The sequence below is a fragment of the Pipistrellus hanaki genome, assembly GCF_964339955.1.
Source record: "Pipistrellus hanaki genome assembly, chromosome: 7".
NCBI classification, from domain to species: Eukaryota; Metazoa; Chordata; class Mammalia; order Chiroptera; family Vespertilionidae; genus Pipistrellus; species Pipistrellus hanaki.
The window spans coordinates 86,328,896-86,348,596 of NC_140509.1; the positions used below are offsets into that span (position 1 = coordinate 86,328,896).

At 56.4% G+C, this 19,701-nt stretch overlaps 1 protein-coding gene across 2 annotated transcripts in view; it reads right to left on the reverse strand.

Moving 5' to 3' along the window:
* The window catches only part of PRKN (parkin RBR E3 ubiquitin protein ligase), a 353,591-nt gene that overhangs the window by 148,420 nt on the left and 185,470 nt on the right, over positions 1-19,701 (reverse strand). Inside the window, exon 4 of one of the 2 annotated variants that reach the window (XM_084890914.1) lies at positions 8,749-8,867. In XM_084890914.1, coding sequence (XP_084747040.1) covers positions 8,749-8,867 — 119 coding nt within the window. Of the gene's footprint in view, positions 1-8,748; positions 8,871-19,701 lie in introns of both variants that reach the window. The other variant, XM_084890913.1, reaches the window with a different exon arrangement.

Genomic DNA, 19,701 nt, shown 5'->3' on the forward strand with positions numbered 1-19,701 from the left:
ACACTTCCCCATAAAGAAAGCCATTCATCATTATTGCTCATTAATCCAAGGCGATGTGTAAGCGGCCATAAAGCCCTAGAGCATTTTCCTAACAATTACGGCTTCTCCTCCGTGTGACAGGCCGCTCTGCTGTGGCCCAGGTAAGTGCCGAGTGAGCGGTGACCGGCCCAGGGGGACCAGGAGCGGAGAGGAGAGAGAGAGAGAACGCTTCGTACGACAAGTGACACACAGGCCGGCGTCCTGGGGTCGGCGGAGGCGCTCCTTTAGAAATCATTTAAACAAAAGAATGGTCTAGAAGGGGCTCGCACCCTCCATCTCCTGGCGGCCCCGCCACGCGGGCTGATGTGTCCAGAAGGCAGAGTTCACGGGCCCAGTTGTGCGACCTGCTACCGGCGAGAACCAGAGCGAAGGCAGAGGCGCCGGGCCCGGGACAGCCGCTCTGCCACAGTCCTGTCCCCCTCACCCCGCTGTGGCCAGCGCCCGCCCCTCCGCACCCACAGCCTGTCCGAGGCAGCTCTGCGCTGCTCTGCCCGGCCAGGCGTTCACACCTTGTTCTTTGTCCTGTTCATTTCACACACAGCTGGTCCCACTCGCAGCAAACGCGTCCTTATCCACTGCGGTGTTTACAAGCCCATCTTCTCCAGACATCACGGTGCTGTGTCCTCCAGGCTCAGAAATACCGACTGCAGGCCTGGGGCTACCCTAAAGGGATCCTTGTCTAACATCTGAACCTCCCCGCACACAGACCAGCTGCCCCGGCCGGAGGGCGGCGGGGATTAGATGCCCAGGATGATGGGACTCCTCCATGGAGGGCTCTGGCTGCCTTAGCACGGAGCGGCCCGAGGGCCTTCCTGCCATGAGCCCGCGCTTCCCCCAGCACACACTAGTCCCTTCGGTCCATCAGCCCGGCGTTCGACAAACAGAATCGCATGGACTGCATAGCAGGAGCGTTCCCAAGAGCTCACCATCGATGATGCAACAAACGCCTACCCCTTCGCCCTCACACTGGCTCTGCCCAACTCTCCCTGTCGCCCGCTCCCCAACTCCCATTTCCTTCCTTCCCGACCCCCGCTGACGCTGAAGGCGCACACCACACACGTGCTTTAGGGTTTCAGAAAGCAGCCCGCCCGGCCGGCATGGCTCTGGCTGAGGGCTGACCTGTAAACCAGGAGGTCAGAGTTCGATTCCAGATCAGGACACGTGCCCAGGTGGCCGCTGGATCCCCAGTGTGGGGCGTGCAGGAGGCAGCCGATCCATGATTCTCTCTCATCATTGATGTTTCTCTCTCTCTCCCTCCCTCTCCTTTACCTCCCTGAAAGCAATAAAAAAATAAGTAAAAATGGAAGATTTTAGAAATTGGCATGCTTCAGGTAGAATGGGCAGCATTAAGCGGTACCAGCCTGCAGATCTTTGAGACACGTACAACAAACCAATTTTCCCCCCTTGGTAACAGCGCCGATTTCAGGCTCCGAGATGAGGCATTTATTTCAAAACTGTTATACATCAAACGTAATAAACAAGAGGACACGCCGCCCACCTCGGCCTCCGTTCGCTAACCGCAGTAACGCCTCTTCTCACAGCGGAGAGGGCTTTTCCCAGCACATCATTGACATTCTCCCGGATTTGTGATATTATTTAGCCATAACTCACCTAAACTACACACCATTCTCCAATCGTATAGATTTCTTTCTAAACTCACTGGAATTTCCAAAGTTCAATACGATACACAGACATTTCAAAGCAAATGTTGACTAAATTTCAAATTGTAACCGATACATTTGCAGGTTTTTTTCCAATAAATGACAGGCCAGCATCAAAAAGAGAAACCAGTGTTTGTACAAACTCACTCTCCTTCAGAATCATAATTTCCAAAGGAAAGGAGCAAATCCAGGGCCGCGTGCACTGCTCCAAACTGACATGAACGCCCTTCAAGTGCTTGTGAAAGCCGCTCACTGACAGGAAAACAGGAGGCAGGCCACGCCTGCAGGAGAGGGGTCAAGTTCAGGGTCCTGGATTGTCCTGATTCCCTGTTCTTCAAGTTCCCCAAGACCTTCTGTTTCCTCTTCACCGCAGGAAACATCGTGTCCCTCTCCCAGCCGCTGCCTGGTCCCCATCTGCCTGCGGAGAACGGAGGCCAGTCCCTGGGACTCCGCAGGGAATGCGGCAGAGCGGGTCTAACCCCGCACTCCTCCCCCTCCCCGGTAAGAAAATGAGCGAGACCATGGGATAGGACTTGGGTCCCTTCTCTGTGGGCCAGATGGCACCAGCAAACCTCTCCATCCCTCCGGCCTCAGTGCATCCGTGCGGGGAGCGTGAGGTCCCCAGGGGAAGGCACGAGGGTGTGGAAGCACCAGATCACCTGTGAACTAGCTAACACCCGCAGGTGGGCTCCCTGTGCGCGCTGTCTGGCCGCGGGCAGCGCCCCTGTGGTTGTCAGGCACAGACTGACCGGGCTCCGCTTGGAGGGGGCAGGGCTGCCGTGTGCCCAGCACGGGGCTCAAACCAACACGTCGCAGGCCAGCGACACCCTGGCCACGGGGACACGGGCCACGGGGACACCGGGGGCCTTTGCAGGGAAAGACACATCACAGCGTTAGATACGGGGCCGGGCTCTCCCATCAGCCCACCCTCAGGAGCACCGGCAGCCCAGCGCTGCATGGGAAGGAGGAGGCAGATGCGGGCTCAGTGCGCAGCTCAGGCCGGGCCCGGGGGCAGAGCTCAGAGTGGGGTTGATAGTAAGAGAAGCAAGGAGGCTCCTGACCGACAATTAATCTCTAACAAACATTAAGTTTAGGAATGATTATACATGGAGGCTACATTTCTTAATACTTTTCCTCCCATAAATTGTCCCTAATCTATAACCTGGTTTTCACTAAAATCTATCACGCCGGGCACTTTCCAGCTCCCTCGATTTCTCGCACCATTCCTCATCGGAACCTGTTAGCGTTGATGCTATTCCGGGGCAGAGTCTCTCATTACAGTGGCCAAAGAGCTCTTTTCCAGATAAAGCGATTACCGTGACGGCGGGGCAGCACCCCGTTCCTGGCTGCAGCCAGCTCTCTGTGACACAGACACAGGCCACAGAGGGCACAGCTGAGGGGCAGGGCGAGGACAGGTGTGGGTGGGCACAGCGGGTGTGGGGATAGGAGGCTTTGCTTGGGGCAACGGGCACACGATAGGTGTGCGGGTGATGTTTCACTGAGTTGTACTCTTGAAACTTGTATGATTCTGTGAACCAACGTCACCCCAATAAATTCAATTTTTTAAAAAAGACTAATAGGCTGACTGCACACAGAAAGATGTTAATGGTGATAGGTAGGTCCCTGGTGTTTGTGCTGAGGGACTACCAGTGTGTAGCTGAGCCGGGAAGAGCCCTAGAGGTGAGAGGTCAGCAGCCCGGTGCTGCAGGAGCGTAGGAGACTCTCGGTCTGGGCGAATGGCAGTGAGACCTACCAGCTTCCACCACGTCTCACGTGCCTGCTTTAAGAAGTTAGTCCTTCATGCTGGAATTTGCTCCCAGCATAGGAGTGCTCTGTAGGTACATTAGACATATTTGTTCTAGGTTCCAAAAAATTCAAATAGGAAGAGTCAAGGTCAGGATTAGAGTTAGGGTTAAGGTTAGATAACAACAGAATGGGGGCTCAGAAAATAAGTACCAATTAGAGCAGAAATTGGAACATACAGAACTTGGAGTCTAGTCTAGGGCATACTTGCTGTATTTTGTAGGCAACGGAAAGACATTGGAAAGTCAAGAGCCAAAATGTATCATAAGACATGTATCCAGGTTATTCTGGCTAAAGAATAAACTGAGTGTCCTGAAAAAAAAAAAAAAAAAAAAAAAAGAAGTTAGTCCTTGAGCCTCTGCTGTAACGTCAATGGAATCTTACTTCCGGTTTATGACGAGGAAATTTAGACAAGTTGCCTGGCCAGCGTGGCTCAGTGGTTGAGTGTCACAGCTCGATTGCCAGTCAGGGCACATGCCCAGGTTGTGAGCTCTATCCCCAGTGCGGGGCGTGTGGGAGGCAGCTGCTCAATGACTCTCTCTCTCTCTCTCTCTCTCTCTCTCTCTCTCTTTCTCTTCCTACCTCTCTGAAATCAATAAAAATATATATTAACAACACCAACGAGAGAAATAAATTGAGACAAAGTCATCCAGCTAATTAGTCTGAGAACCAGAATTCAAGCACCTAGAGGCCCAGGCCCAGGGCGGCCACTCTCTCCAAGCGGTCCGGGGCCCAGGATCCCAGCAGAGCGCTGTGTGCGAGTGTCCTGGCTCACTTCTGCGCATCCTGTTCCCATCACTGTCACAGTCCACCGGGCTCGGCCATGAGGCCCTCGCTGCACTGTCAGCCTGTGTCCCGCTAGAAAAGCCGCCGCTTCTTCCTGTTATGGAAGCTTCATTTCCTACAGGAGGCGCCGGCCACCAGGCTGTGGGCAGCGCCTCGGGGCTCCAGGCCTGAGACCCCGGAGAGGACAGGCAGCCTCAGCGGGCGGACGCCTGCAGTGGCGGAGAGGGACCCCCTAGAAAGGTTCCCAGGCAGACTCCTCCATCGCCTGAGCTTCTCCGGAACGGCACCAGCCAGGAGACCGTGTAACGTCCCCCGTGTCTCCTGGTGGCACAGCTCAGTGCCGGATGACGGAGGGCGGAACTGAGAGCCACATCCATCTGTACATCCTGCTTCCTCTCCAGGGCTCGCTCCTCCCCAGGCCAGGCCAGAGGGCAGGAGGAACCACTGCCACTCTGGTCCCAGGGGAAGGGCAAAGGACGAGCATCTGTAAGTCTCGGGGCACTGTTTCTGTTTTCAGTGGGCATTCCTCTTCAATTCTAATCCTTTTCTAACAGCAGTGATGGTCTCCAGAGCTTGGAAAGCCTGCCTTTTCTGCCCACTTAGCTGGGGTATGGAAAGTCCAAGGGCTCTGAGGACCCGGCCAGGCGATGCTTGCTTGTCCACACTGGCAAGGAAGGCGGCGATGGCAGATGCTCTCCATCATCCACTTATCGGTCCCGAGCGCGACTGGACACCCGTGTGCACGGGCAATGCGCCCTCTCATGTTCGGGCTGCATCGTTTCTGTGCTGACCCGAGGTGGGCAACCTCGGACGGGCGAGGGAATTGGATGCCGACCACGGTTTTCCAATCAGCCGCTGCTCGCTATTTTTGAGTGAGTGTTCATTTTTCTAAAGGCCCTATTGATTAATGGAAACCCTAGTCAAGGTGAGCATGAAATAAAAAAGATAATTTGATTTGGACAAAGAAGAAAACCAAGCGGACCAAGGTGTCCTCCAGGCTAGGCCGAACCTCAGACAGCAGTTCGCACCGCGGCGGCAGCGGCTGCTCCTCTGCGTTGACGATGTTCAGTCCAGAGGAAGCAGGCGGACACAGCCACCTCCCGCGTCACGTGTGAGAGGCAGCTCAAATAGTGAGGAGTGGTGAGAAGATGCTGGAATTATGGGTAAGTTCAAAACCACCCCCCAGCATGAGGAGACCACTGTTAGAACTCAGGAGAGCCTGCGGCTCGTTGCTGACTTACTTCTCCAGCAGAAAACGTAAGATTCTGTTTTTAAAAATAACCCAGGGGGATGAGTAGGTTCAAGTGTGTCTCCTGGTGTAGGAAAAGCCCCTATGGCAGGGGTCTTCAAACTACGGCCCGTGGGCCACATGCAGCCCCCAGGGGAGTCTGATCCTGCCCGCCAGGTTTTTTGGGCAGTGAGCGCAGCCAAGGTGTTACAGTAGGAATTAGTAGTTCATATAGTCCGGCCCTCCAGCTCTCTGAGGGACCGTGATCTGGCCCCCACTTTAAAAAGTTTGAGGACCCCTGCCCAATGGCATCCAGATGTGCATGACTGTAGGCCGACAGGCTGGACAATGTGGGTGAAATGGACAAGTGCCTAGAAACATACAGTCTCCTAAATGAACCCGGAGGAATCAGGAAAGCTGACTAGGCCAGCACAACTGATGAAATAGAAGCCGTGATCAGAAAACCCCAGCAAACAGGACCCCGGCTCCAGACGGCTTCACAGCGGAGTTTTACCAAACATTCAAAGGAGAACTGACACCTCGACTGCTCAAACTCTTCCAGAAAATCTAAGAGGAAGGAACACTTCCAAACTTTTTCTGAGGCCAGCATTAGCCCAATTCCAAAACCAGATACAAATACCACAAACAAAGAGAATTACAGGCCGATATCCCTGATGAATACAGATGCTAAAATCCTCAACAATATATTAGCAAATCGCATCCAGCAATATGTTAAAAAGATCCTACACCATGACCAAGAGGGATTTATCCCAGGGATGCAAGGCTGGCACAATATTCGCAAACCAATAATGTGACGCATCACATAAACGAATGGAAAGAGGCCCAGATAAACCCCTCTGCCATCACATTCGCCAGCCACACCCGGTCCGAGTTCTCTCTCCTTTTCTTGGCCAGAGGAGACCATGTGGGTTGCAGGTCTTTGCAAATCTCTGGAAAAGGAGACGGACACTGTCTCGTGTCCACATAGAACCCCTCCTCCGGGCGGCTCAGCCCTGCACATGGTCGCTGGGCGGGCCCACAGCAGTGGGCTGGTGGCCACACCCCAGAGACGGCATCCGAGGGCCCCAAGGAGTGTCCCCATTGTCGCTGACGGAGGCTGAGTGCCAGGGGGCGGCATGCAAACACCGTACTGCACACCTGGGCTAGGCCATCCTGGAGTAGTGTTTGAAGACGGCCATTTTTAAAAATCCTCCAGCACATCTTTCCAGGAGAACTTTTGAAGGATCTCTTAGCTGGACCATGGGACACTGACCAGTAGATCTGTGCGGCCAGGTCTTTGCTAGGAAAGGCGGGCTCCCGGGAATCACCGACAGGACTGCTCCATCCTGGTGCCCACACCTGACTTGGGTGGCCATTGACCCTCTGTTCACACCAGGGGGTGACAAGAGCTACTGTGCAGGTCTGTCATGAGAATTAGAGAAAAATACATGGCTGGGGTGGGGTGCATTCGCTTCTTCAAAAGGAATTAGCCAAGCCTGTATTGATTTTCAGGAAAAGTACAATAGATGTGTGTGTGTGTGTATGTGTGTGCGTGTGTGTGCGTAAGCGCATTTATAGTAATATATGTGAAAACAATAACACGGCAGTTTACATTTGTAAGATTCATGTTCCGGCTGGCGTTCTCAGTACTCTTCACGTATCCACTAATCGGCACAACAAGAACTCAACCTGCTCCCTAAGCCCTCCTTCCCCGGGCCCCACCCCCGAGTTCCTCAGCTGCTGGGGGTGGGGAAGGTGATGAAGGGGCCTGGAGCCCCTGGGAGAGCTCACCCCACACCGCCCCCGCGAGACTCACCGAGACGGGAGCTGCTGCGGCCGAACCCACCATCACGTGACCCTGCACGCAGGTGTGGGCATTTAGGCAGATGCTGCGGTGCTTTTCCTTGGCGGTGCTTTATTTCCCCGGGGAGCACACTTTTCCAGGAAAGATTGCATGTTTATGGTTCCTCCTTGTTAACTGAAGATTGGCCACACCGAGGACCCCCACCCCCACCCCCAATTGCTGACACCTGGGGGCTGACTCCTGTCCGGGCCAGCCTCCTGCCCACTGCCCGCACCTGACTTAGCCCTTCGCTCACCTGTGGTCGCGGGGCACTGACAGGTGACCTCGTGTAACAGCTCCATCTGTGTGGTGAAGGGGAACTTTAACCTCCAGGCCGAGGTCACACAGCTGGTTCAAATCCCGGGCCACCACTTAGCGGCCTTGTTTACCTAATCTCCTTAAGCCTCCTTTCCTCCCCAATCTAATGGGATTTGCTAACAGTGCTGACCTCAGAGTGTTTGCACGTAATTAACGGAGATAACCCATGGAAAGGATTAAGCTTGGAGTTCAGTAATGGTTGGTTATTGCCTTTGTACTGGGAACAGTAGGAGGTAACAGTCATAGCCCGTGTGCAGGGTCGGGGCTGTGCCGGACCGACCAGCTGGGCTGTTGGCTGCACTGGGAAGGCAGGGGTGTCGGGTGGAGAACGCTGAGGGGCTTTAGGACAGAAGCCTCTCCAGGGACAGCCCGGAAGGTCCCCTCCGGGTGTGAGGGGGTAAGGGCAAACCTGGATCACTCACACACTGGTCTGCCTGTGTGGCTGCCAGGTATTGGCCTGAAACACCGACAAACTACTGGCCATGGCCCAACAGGATTTCACTGTGCTGCTGAGTGCCAGCTTCACCTAAAGGTCCCGGGTCACGCGATGTTCTCCTTCTGCTGTTTCCCAACCACGTAAAGACGTCACATCCTCAGCCTTGGGCGGCACAGAAGCCGGCGAGGCCACAGCAGACGCTGGGCTGCGGCCCCGTACCAAAGGCACCGGTCGCCTTCCCTCAGCCACCGCTCCCTTCCCGCCCACCCCTCACACTCAGCGCCCTTCAGCGCACGGGCGTAGGGCGCCCCTTGAATGTTGACATGTGTACACAAGCCTGTGACCCCACACAGACCCAGGCCCCGAACCCTTCCCAGCACCTTCGGAAGGTGAAGAAGGCACCCCAAGTCTGCCCTCCTGGGAAAGGCCGTCCCTCTCCTGCCTGCAGGCCTGCACAAAGACCCAGGCCCCGCGGGCTCCCGGACCTTCCGAGTCCTGCAGCTTTAACTGAGCCGTCAGGCACCCTGACCATGGCCATCACACGGAGGCTGTGGGGTGGGACGCGGCGACGGCTGATTAGAAACTCCCACGACAACTTCACACCACACTCCCTCTGCCGGCGCTCGGGCCTTACCTGGGCCAAGGTGAGCGTGGCCTGCTGGCAGGTGCCGCACCGCACCCGGAGCTTCCCCGGCTGCACCCGCTGGCAGGGGCCCTTGCAGTAGACGTAGAAGCTGTTGTAGGCCGGACGACCTGCTGGGAAGAAGCAGAGGTGTGGCGTCAGGGATCGACCCAGAACCAAACGGGCAGGCGTTGGCTGCTTCCGGGAGCCCTGGACACATTCACGGGTGAATGTCCCCCGAGGCTGCAGCACAGTGATCTGGGAGCTAGTTTTATGCTCGAAACAGCGAGAGGCATTTCTTCTGTCCACGGCCCCACTGAGCCGAGTGCGCGGCCTGCTGCCGGGGACATGGAGTGCCCTCTGCTGCCGCGGCTGTGAGGGACAGAGTTGGGGGCTGTGGGGACGCAGAGACCATGCTCCTGAGTCCAGCTTCACCCTCTGAGCAGTTTGAAGGCTCTAGACTTCTCTTCTTCCTATCGATCCACAGGGATGGACAGCCATCTCTCAGGATGCGAGAGCCTCCCGGGTTGCTGGGTTTTTGATGAAGCTGTTTCAACCCAGGGTCACACGGGGAAGACAGAGCCGCAGGCGGGCGGCACCCAGGCCGGGACGGGGCTGTGCCTCTCTCTGGACTCTCCACCAGGACACGTGCCGCCTAGCAACACGCCATCGGAGTCAGAGCCGGGCAGTCAGTCAGTGAGCACGCGCCTCTGGCAAGGAGGAAGCCCCTGGCGGGCCTCAAAGAGCTAACTTGCCGCAAAAGCACTTACCACTGAAGGAACAACCAGGCTAGATCTCTAGGTCTCTAAAGTTACTAAATACTTCTCTAATCCTTAACTTACTGCTGGCTGGGTAAGCTATTTTTGATCATTAGGAGTGAAAATATTTAGACTCCCAAATGCATATGGTTTATTTAAAACAGAATATAAATGAGAAAAGATCCTGAAGTCTTATGAAGCTCCATTTGTTCTACTAATTTACAAAAAAAGACATATTGAATGGTCATTTGTTCAGCCATCTTCACTAATATTATGGGTGGCAATACTTGTAAAATGAAAAGCACAATAAAGATTCAAGTTCCGAGGGAGGATCCAAGATGGCTGCTCGGGTATACACCTAGCCGCAGCAGCTCACAACAATTTCAAAGGAATACAACTAAAATGTAGAGTGGACATTGCCCAGAGCTACAGGTAGTCGACTGACTGAAAACTCTACAATAGGAAGGAGGGAGAAAACCAGAAGGAAAATCAGAGGAGCTGAAAAAAAGCCTAAGGTACGGAGACATGCTGCGCGCTCGCACGCACGCGCGCGCGGAGAGGTCGCAGCCGGAGAGGAGGAGAGGGCTGGGTGCTGCCTGGCGTTCCCTAGCAGGAAGGAAATAGAACCCCCAGCCTGGGCTGAACCCCCGAACCGGCAGCGCTGAGCCCCAAGTTATGTGCCAGACCCTGGGGACCCAGGCTCCGGCAGGGGGAGACAATCCCGGGGGACGGCGAAATGCGGGGCCCCCCGGAGTCGCGCGCACATGGCGCGCAGAGGACTGAATGTTGACTCTGATGCTGGATTACCCTAGCCGGAAGAAACAAAGCCTCCGGCGGCAGCTCTGAGCCTCAGTCCAGACCTCCCCGAACTCCAGGTCTGGGCCAGTCCCTGGGGACCCAGGCTCGGGCAGGGGGAGACGGGGCTGTGAGGTGGAGTCCTGGGAGCGCGGCGAAAGGCCGAGCCCCCGGAGTTGCGCACACTGTGCGCAGAGGACAGTCTGTTGACTCTGATCCTGGACTCCCCTAGTGGGAGGGAGAAAGAAAGCTCCAGACTGGAGGAACGCCACAAGGAGCAGGAGCCCCTGCCGGACACCGGCCAGCCGGGCGCCAGCAAGGAGCCGGGCGACGGGGCCCCCAGTGGGGGGGGTGCCCCTGAGCCTTCGACTGCTGAGCGCTGGCAATGGAGCCAAGGATGGGGGCTGCTTCCTGGGCGGCGCCGACCCCGGCAACAGGCTGGAGCAGCGCGGGAGCCCGCGGAGAACAAAGGGGTGCCACAGGCCAACCTGCTGAGCTCCCAGGACAAGGAGGAAGAAACCAAAGAAGTTCTCAATGTGAAGAAATCAAGTGAGAGCAAATGATAGTAAAATTACTTAAGAAAGAATACAAAGAAGATCTTGAAAAATCAAAGACTAAGTCAGAACTCAACGCACCAGCCAACATTGCAACATAAATGCGTTTTGTTGTTTTTTTTAAAAAAAGAAAAAAAAAAAGAAGAGAAAAAAGAGACAGAATGTTGGAACAGCGGCGACCAGGCCTAGAGTGGCCAGGCACAAGGCAGTGGCAGCTGGGCCCGGAGCAGCAGTGGCCAGGCCCCAGAACAGCAGCAGCCAGAACAAGAGCATCAACGGCCAGCACTGGAGCAGCCAGACCTGGGGCAGTGGCAGCCAGGCCTGAGGCAGAGGCGGCCACGCCCAGGGTGGCCAGTCCAGGAACACCCAGACACGGAGTGGCTGGGCCCGGAGAAGCCCGGCCCAGAGCAGCCGGGTTGGGAGCAGCCAGGCCCAGAACAGCAGTAGACAACCACGAAGAATCCAGGCTGGGAGCGGCCAGGCTCGGAGCAGCCGGGTCGGGTGCGGCCAGGCCCGGAGCAGCGGCGGCCAGGCTGGGAGCGGCCAGGCCCGGAGCAGCTGGGTCTGGTGTGGCCAGGCCCGGAGCAGCAGCTGCCAGGCTGGGAGCAGCCAGGTCCGGAGCAGCCGGGTCTGGTGTGGCCAGGCCCGGAGCAGCGGCTGCCAGGCTGGGAGCGGCCAGGCCCGGAGCAGCAGCTGCCAGGCTGGGAGCGGCCAGGCCCGGAGCAGCCGGGTCTGGTGCGGCCAGGCCCGGAGCAGCGGCTGCCAGGCTGGGAGCGGCCAGGCCCGGAGCAGCCGGGTCTGGTGCGGCCAGGCCCGGAGCAGCGGCTGCCAGGCTGGGAGCGGCCAGGCCCGGAGCAGCAGCTGCCAGGCTGGGAGCGGCCAGGCCCGGAGCAGCCGGGTCTGGTGCGGCCAGGCCAGGAGCAGCGGCTGCCAGGCTGGGAGCGGCCAGGCCCGGAGCAGCCGGGTCTGGTGCGGCCAGGCCAGGAGCAGTGGCTGCCAGGCTGGGAGCGGCCAGGCCCGGAGCAGCCGGGTCTGGTGCGGCCAGGCCCGGAGCAGCGGCTGCCAGGCTGGGAGCGGCCAGGCCCAGAGCAGCCGGGTCTGGTGCGGCCAGGCCCGGAGCAGTGGCTGCCAGGCTGGGAGTGGCCAGGCCTGGAGAAGCGGCTGCCAGGCTGGGAGTGGCCAGGCCCGGAGCAGCCGGGTCTGGTGCGGCCAGGCCCGGAGCAGCGGCGACCAGGCTGGGAGCGGCCAGGCCCGGAGCAGCCGGGTCTGGTGCGGCCAGGCCTGGAGCAGCAGCTGCCAGGCTGGGAGCGGCCAGGCCCGGAGCAGCCGGGTCTGGTGCGGCCAGGCCAGGAGCAGCGGCTGCCAGGCTGGGAGCGGCCAGGCCCGGAGCAGCCGGGTCTGGTGCGGCCAGCCCAGGAGCAATGGCTGCCAGGCTGGGAGCAGCCAGGCCCGGAGCAGCGGCTGTCAGGCTGGGAGCGGCCAGGCCCGGAGCGGCCGGGACCGGAGCAACCGGTCCCAGAGCAGCCGGGTTGGGTGCGGCCAGGCCTGTAGCAGCAACAGCCAAGTCCAGAGCAACTAGGTCGGGAGCGGCAGTGACCAGACCCGGAGCAGCTGGTTGTGGAACGAACCAGAGCAACAGAGGCCAGGCCCGGAGCAGCCAGGCCCGAAACAGCTCGCTCCTCGCCTGTACCTGCCCACGGCTGCCTCTCAGACATGGCTGGAAACTTTTGCGGGAACTTGAGGGTCTGCTGAATCAAGTGATGAAGGCTTAGATCTGGATGTGTTGAGTTAGTATAGGGCTGTGGTGTTGATCTGTGAGTGCCTTGGGTGGGGCCTGGATGAGGCTGGTTGACCTATTTGGAAATGTCTTTTGTGTAAAATGTATCATTGGGCATGTGGAGGTATTATTGATATGAGATAATGCTAAGTAACAGATTTACTATCTGAAAAGGGATTTACTATCGGGGAAAGGGAGGGAGGAAGAGACTGAACATAAACTGTGCACCTATGGATGAGGACAATGGGGGATGGGGAGGGGGCGGAGGGTGGGGTGGGAACCTGGTGGAGGGGGGAAGAAATGAGGAACCTTTGTAATAATATGAACAATAAAGATTGATTTGGAAAAAAAAAAAAAAAAAAAAAAAAAAAAAAAAGATTCAAGTTCCTATTTTTATCAGTTATTAGCAATATATTTAATAATCCTCAGTCTTAGAGATTAATATTTGGCTTCCGGTTTCCAGCAGATATCTGCCTGTCCACTCTGGAAATCACTGATGACAAACTACCCTTTTCTGACATCTTTTCGTAACTTCAGTGCCTCGATGTACGTGGTATTTAAGTTGATGAATATCACAGAGTTGTTAGCACTATAATAACCACTTAAAACATATCCTCAAGGTCAGGTATCAGAAATGTGACAGATGAAGCATGTTAAAGCTATAGAAACACCATGACAACTGACAGAACAGGGGAAGATCAGGGAACTGTGACATTTTAATGTGGAGTAAGGTGAGTTTATGAAGGTGGCAGAGCCGTTACTGTTAAAACCTTTACCAACAACACGGACAAATCCAGTTCCTCGAGTTTTATAACCTGGGAAAGGTTAGACGATTTTAAAAGGCAGGAGAAGGGGATGGGTAAGGAACGCCCCCAGAGGCCCGCCTGGACCCCAGCCTTGCGGGGAGCAGTCAGCGAGCTGCACAGAGGAGCCAAGCGCCTCGAGACCGGACTGGGGCCTGCTCACTCGCTCCCTCCTGCCGGAGAGCCCCCAACGTGGTCTCCACTACGACACCCCGGGGATCTGAAGACCCAGCCCCCCACCTCCGTGCTGCCACCTGGGCCGGAGCCCTTGAGAAGAGAGAGCGCACTGCAGCCGGTGCCCGGGCCACAGCCCACGCCATGACACGAGACCGCTCCTCAGCTTTCCAGAGGGGCTGGGCTGGGGAGGAACAGCCAGGCCGAGGTCAGGCCAGCCCAGCTACAGGCTACAGCAGATTCCGAGCTGTCGGCTCTGCGTGGCCAGAGTGGGTGAATCCTGAGATCCCCTTTCAGACCATTTTCCCGCCTGCGTGGCTACAGGACACCGCATGGCAGGCCTCTCAGCGTCACGCTGAGCTCTGAGAGCCCGGGACAGGACGGAAGGGAATGGGAATCAGAAGACACCTGATGAGCATCTCCGGGCAGCCTCCCGCGCCCGCGCGCCGCCCGCCCGCAGGGCTGAGCACAGGCTCCCAGAGGCCGCCGCCCACGGAGCAGCAGGGCGGGTCCGCCACAGCCGGTCCGGAGGGGTCCGCCGGCTCCAGTCACCAGCGTGGCCCCCGCCCGTTGACTTGTTTGGGTCTGAAAACCCTTTTTCCCTCCTGACCAGCTCTCCCGAGGGCTGCCCCTTCCCGTGCAAGAGTCAGAGCAGCTTGTGCCGGCAGATTCCCCTCTTTGTCTTATAAGTTTTCAATCTAGAGAAACACTTCACATTTCCAAACTATCTGCTTCCTGCGATTTACCCCCGTGAACACTCTGCATGGCTGAGTGTGGGGGGGCGGTCTCCTGCACACACATACCCGGGTGAGGCATGTCAGCATCTGTCCGCTGAATCCTTTGTAATTAAGTCGCAGCCAGCGCGGTGCTCACCCCTAAGGCCTTCAGCTTCCTAGAAATGACTTTCCCCCAGATAACCAAGGAGCTTTTCGATGGCTGTGTTTCTGTAGCCCCGCTGGTGGACCAGCCAAGTCCCCTGGGTGCCCCTGAGGGCACGGCAGTGGGTGCCCGCCGTGCAAGGCTGAGCCCAGCCCGGGAGGGCCGGGGAGGCTCCGCTCAGCCAGGGTGAGCAGGACTCCACAGCATCTTAAAAAAAAAAAAAAGTTTCCTTATGATTTTCTCTTTTTTTAAAAATATATTTTTATTGATTTTTTACAGAGAGGAAGAGAGAGGGATAGAGAGCTAGAAACATCGACCAACTGCCTCTTGCACATCCCCGGTAGGGGATGTGCCCGCAACCAACGTACATGCCCTTGACCGGAATTGAACCAGGGACCTTTCAGTCCGCAGACTGACGCTCTACCACTGAGCCAAACCGGTTTTGGCTGATTTTCTCTTTTTATACAATATAGTTTTACTGCTTTCCTTAGAGAGGAGACACAGAAACATGGATCGGCTGCCTCCTGCACATCCCCTACTGGCGATCGAGCCTGCAACCCAGGTGTGTGCCCTTGACTGGAACTGAACCATGACCTCCTGGTTCATAGGTCGACATTCGACCACTGAGCCATGTCGGCCAGGCAAACTCTACAGGCTCAGAACAGGAGCCACAGAGCACAGCCCACCCACGCTTGTCTGACCTGAGCCGTCCTCACGGAGCATTCTGTGCAAGTGCAGGTCTTAACAACACAAAATGAAGGAACGGGTTCAATCCGCCGTGTGGACTTGCTCTGGATGAGTCCGCTGCTGAGGTTCACGAACCAGCTCTGCCTGAAGCTCTAAGGAGCCCAGACAGTTAGCTCCGCTCCCCCCCAATCCATAAGCTTACGTGCTTGTCATACCGAGCCAGGGCAGCCTGCGGATGGAACTCACAAAGTGGTCTATCCGCTTCTCTCTCTAGGTTTTTTCCCTGTTGGAGGTTGAGAGCAGTTCACGGTCAGGATGCATCCAAGTGTCCGTAGGAACTGTCCCGCCAGAGCACTGCCCCCATCGTGGTCTTGAGCTTTCCTCTCCCACTTGGTCCGCGTAAGGACCCCTCACCGCGCCCCCCCTTTCCTTATTCTCTCTTCTTGGTCCAGACTCTGCCGAAAGCACGAGCAGTATCACAGCATCCGGAGGAAAGAAAGCCCCTGTTCAACACAGTGTTACTCGCTTCGGTTTGTGAAAAGCAGCATGACCTGCAGCATTCTCATTTTTCTTTTATGTGTTTTAGCCATGAGCTCAGGCCCAAATCCTTTGGTGTAATAAGACAAATGGATGCTTAAAAAAAGTCATTCCGCCTCTGATGGAAACTTCCCGTTCGCCTCAGAAGTTCCATCACACTGGCCCGGACCCAGAGCTCAGCTGCCTGGGGTTGTGTCCTGGCGGCTGAGCGCAGGTGCATCCACTTTCTGCAGCCGCCGTGTACCCTCGGCTGCCCTCCCGCTGGCCTCCGGGACTGGACCCCAGTCTGCTGGGGCATCTGTGAGCGCCTTGGATGGGCCGGAAGCAGAGCCTCCCCAGCACCTGTCAGAACCCTGCTGTCCTCCGCCTGGGCAGCGGTCATTCCCTCAGACACTGACTCACCCGACGGGCCATCCCTCCCACTGCCCCCCGCGCAGCCCTGGCGTCACCAGGCCGCAGCCTCCGCTCCCAGAGTAACCCAGGCTCGGCGATTGCCAATAGCCTCCACCACACGCCCTCCACCCAGGAGCCTCCCAGGGGCCTCCCAGGGAGCTCCGCAGGGGCCCGGCTCAGTCTCCCCGCTGCGGGCTGTAATGGATGCCTGGCTGGCCTCCTCCGAGAGAGCCGTGATTAAAGCTGCGCCTCCGCCTGCCGGGCTCTGTCGTTCTTGTTACTGCCGATTTATGTTTTCATTCTTCATTTTGAAGGCAATAACCTCCCGCCCCATGCCCAGACGAAACTGGGGAGAGAGGCATAATTTAAGGACCAGCCTAGATAAATAGCCACGTCCAGAGCCAGCGGGTGCAGGGTGCGCATTCACCCAGAAAAGGGCTCTTGTGGGTGCAGGGGAGGGGGGTGCAGGGAGTCACGGCCCTTACAGCTCTGAGTGAACATCCAGGGTTCCTGCTTCAATGGACGAAGGTCCCGACACTGCGGGTGAGGGTGTGCCACTTCCTCCAAAGACACCTCAGGGCCGGCTGTGCGCCCCGGCCCCGCCCGCGGGCCCTGCCCTTTCGCCTTCGGGAGCGGACACGCTGTTCTCCCCTCGGCAGGCTGTTGTGAGGGTTTAAAACAACAAAGCCAGGCCGGCGGGGCTCAGGGGTTGAGCATCGACTTATGAACCAGGAGGTCACGGTTCGATTCCTGGTCAGGGCACAGGCCCGGGTTGTGGGCTCGATCCCCAGTGTGGGGCGTGCAGGAGACAGCCGATCCATGATTCTCTCTCATCACTGAGGTTTCTCTCTCTCTCTCTCTCTCTCTCTCTCTCTCTCTTCCTCTCTGAAATCAATAAACATACATTTTTAAAATAAAATAAAAGAACACAGGGGGGGCTCAGCATGGCAGCACCTCTTCTCATTTGCCATCAGCACACTTAGGACCGGGCTCCTCCAGGTGTGTGCCCTGTGAGCCAGGTGCCCACTGCCTGCTCCGGTCAAGGCTGGCTCTCGCAGGCTATTTCCATGGAAGCCTCACGCTAACTTTTGGGAAACAGCTGAGGTATAGTTCTATTTAAATTGCTTCGAGCCCAACTAATCCTTCAGGATATTTGGTTAGGTGGAGCCCATTGCACTGCTCACCGCACGGGGCGGGCACGGGGCTGGGGGCTGCCCGGACTCCTCATTAATGACAAGCATTGTCATGAGAGCCACGGAACAGAGCCACAGGGTCAGCGTGGACTCTCATGTAAAACCTGACCCTTAGCGGTATGAGTTATTAAAATGGAAAACAAAAAATCCAGGGGGAAATGCTTTTTAGTCCATTGATCTCCCGCTTTGTTGCAAGATAGCTGAAAGTTTCAAAATTAATGCTGATAAATAGGTGAGCTGATTGAAGTTATAAATATCTTCAAAGAGCTATTCGAAGCTCCTGAAAATCCTCTTTTAATGAGGTGAAAACAGGAAGATTAGCTCTCCTTGGATGCCTCAGAGGGCCCAGTGCGGCGCTTACACACTGGGCTGAGACATTATTCCCAGCCTTCTAGAAACAGGATTTCCTTCTGCCCGCGGCCTGGTTCCTCAGACCCTCTGGGTCTAACAGGGCCGCCGCGAGCCGGCACCGGGTCCGGCCACCAGAAGCTGCCCCGGCACAGCTCCCTGCAGCCCTTTGCTGGCCCCGAGGTGACGGCCGCTCCAGTGCGGCAGGAGCTGCTCCTTCCCACCTGCTCACTCCGCCAACGGCCTGACCCCGGGCCACAGCCTTAGAGGCCCACATGCAGACGGAAGTCACTCGGCAGCTCACAGCGGAGACCTGCAGTGACTTCCACTTACACAGAAGAGCCTTAGAAACAGGGAGTGATTAGAGGACGCATGGAAGGCAGAGAGTGCTGGTGCCACTGGCACATCAGGAAAAGCACTTCTCCTCCCAGCGCCTGCTGTGACCCGCAGGACAGCAGGACAGCAGGACAGCAGGACAGCAGGACAGGCGGCTCGCAGCTCAGAGCTCACGCCTGGATGCAGCGGTCCACCCGTGGGCTCTGCAGCCATTCCCCACGTGGGCTGCCCTCTGAGATGGGCTCGCCTCATTTCAGGGAACAGGCGCCGTTGAGCTAATGTCAGACAGAACCACGTGCTGCCGGGCGGGAAGGTCAGGAGGTACAGTGTTACACTGAGGACCTGGACGTGGTTGGCAGCCAGCTTCCAGGGTTAATGGACGCCATCCAAGTACAGTCAAGGCCTTGCCAAGGGCAACGTGGTAGGATGCCTCTGGGTTAACAGAGGAAAGGGGAGAATCATTCTGAGGTAACACCAAGGGAAAAAGAAACAAGTGCTATGAGAATGGGGCATTAAAATTGGCTTTGGGAAGAGAGGGGATTAGTTGAAATCACTTTGTCGAAATCTGATTCACCCGTCGAATGGAAATGTCAGTGGACCAGATACATATTGAGTAGGTCCAGGTAGGTGGGCTGTGTGAATCCTCTCTCCTCTTCACCTGCCATCCTCAGATCCTTTCAATACTACATTAGCTAAAGCAGTGGTCGGCAAACTGCGACTCATGTGCCACATGTAGCTCTTTGGACCCTTGAGTGTGACTCTTCCATAAAATACCACGGCCTGGGCGAGTCTATTTTGAAGAAGTGGCGTTAGAAGAAGTTTAGGTGTAAAAAATTTGGCTCTCAAAAGAAATTTCAATCATTGTCCTGTTGATATTTGGCTCTGTTGACTAATGAGTTTGCCGACCACTGAGCTAAAGGTCTATAGAGTGTGCGCCATGAATAGGCCTCTTCCTGTAACCTCGCTGGGTAACTAAGGAGGGGCGTGGGTTTTCACTGGTCCCAAATCCTGCATCCAGTTCTCAGGAAAGAGAAGAATGATAAGCTAATTATTCAGTGCAAACTAGATATTATTCCTGAGAGGAATGTTTCATTTCCATCTTCCCAAGAATTACTGATTCCCTCCAATCACCAAGGACTGTGAACATAATTCATGAATATATCACATCATCAACCCATCAATAACTTGTAGTTACGGGCCACAACTGCCAAAGAGCGGAGTGAAAACACATTACAACCGGATCGCTCCCTTCGGACCGATTCCTGTAAATCCAAGCAGCCGGAGAAGCAGCTGCTCCTCAGAGACACCTGCGTGGTATGCGGTGGGCAGCCATTGCTACATCTTCTAGCACAGCCAGGGAGCAGGCTGCGGGCGGCGGTGTCTGTGTGGGGCGGGGATGGGGGAAGGGGTGGGCGTTCTGCTTTGTCTGCTGCCTTGCCCAGTGGCCCTGGAGTCTCACATGCTAAGATCGGAATGTCCTTTAACTCGGGAAGCTGTTTGAAGGGCCCACTGATTACATGTTGATCCCCGAGGAGCTGATGGCCAGGACTGGGGTGTTGCAGACAGTTCTGTGTGAGGGCAGGGTGGAAGCCCAGTCCACAGAGCGGTGCTTGGAAAAAACAAAAAGATTATATTACTTCTGGCCACAGTGAAATCGTAGTCTCTCTCTGACCAACTCCAGATGCACCAAGAGTGGTTTTTCTATAGCTGCTAGGTATTTTGTGTCAGCTA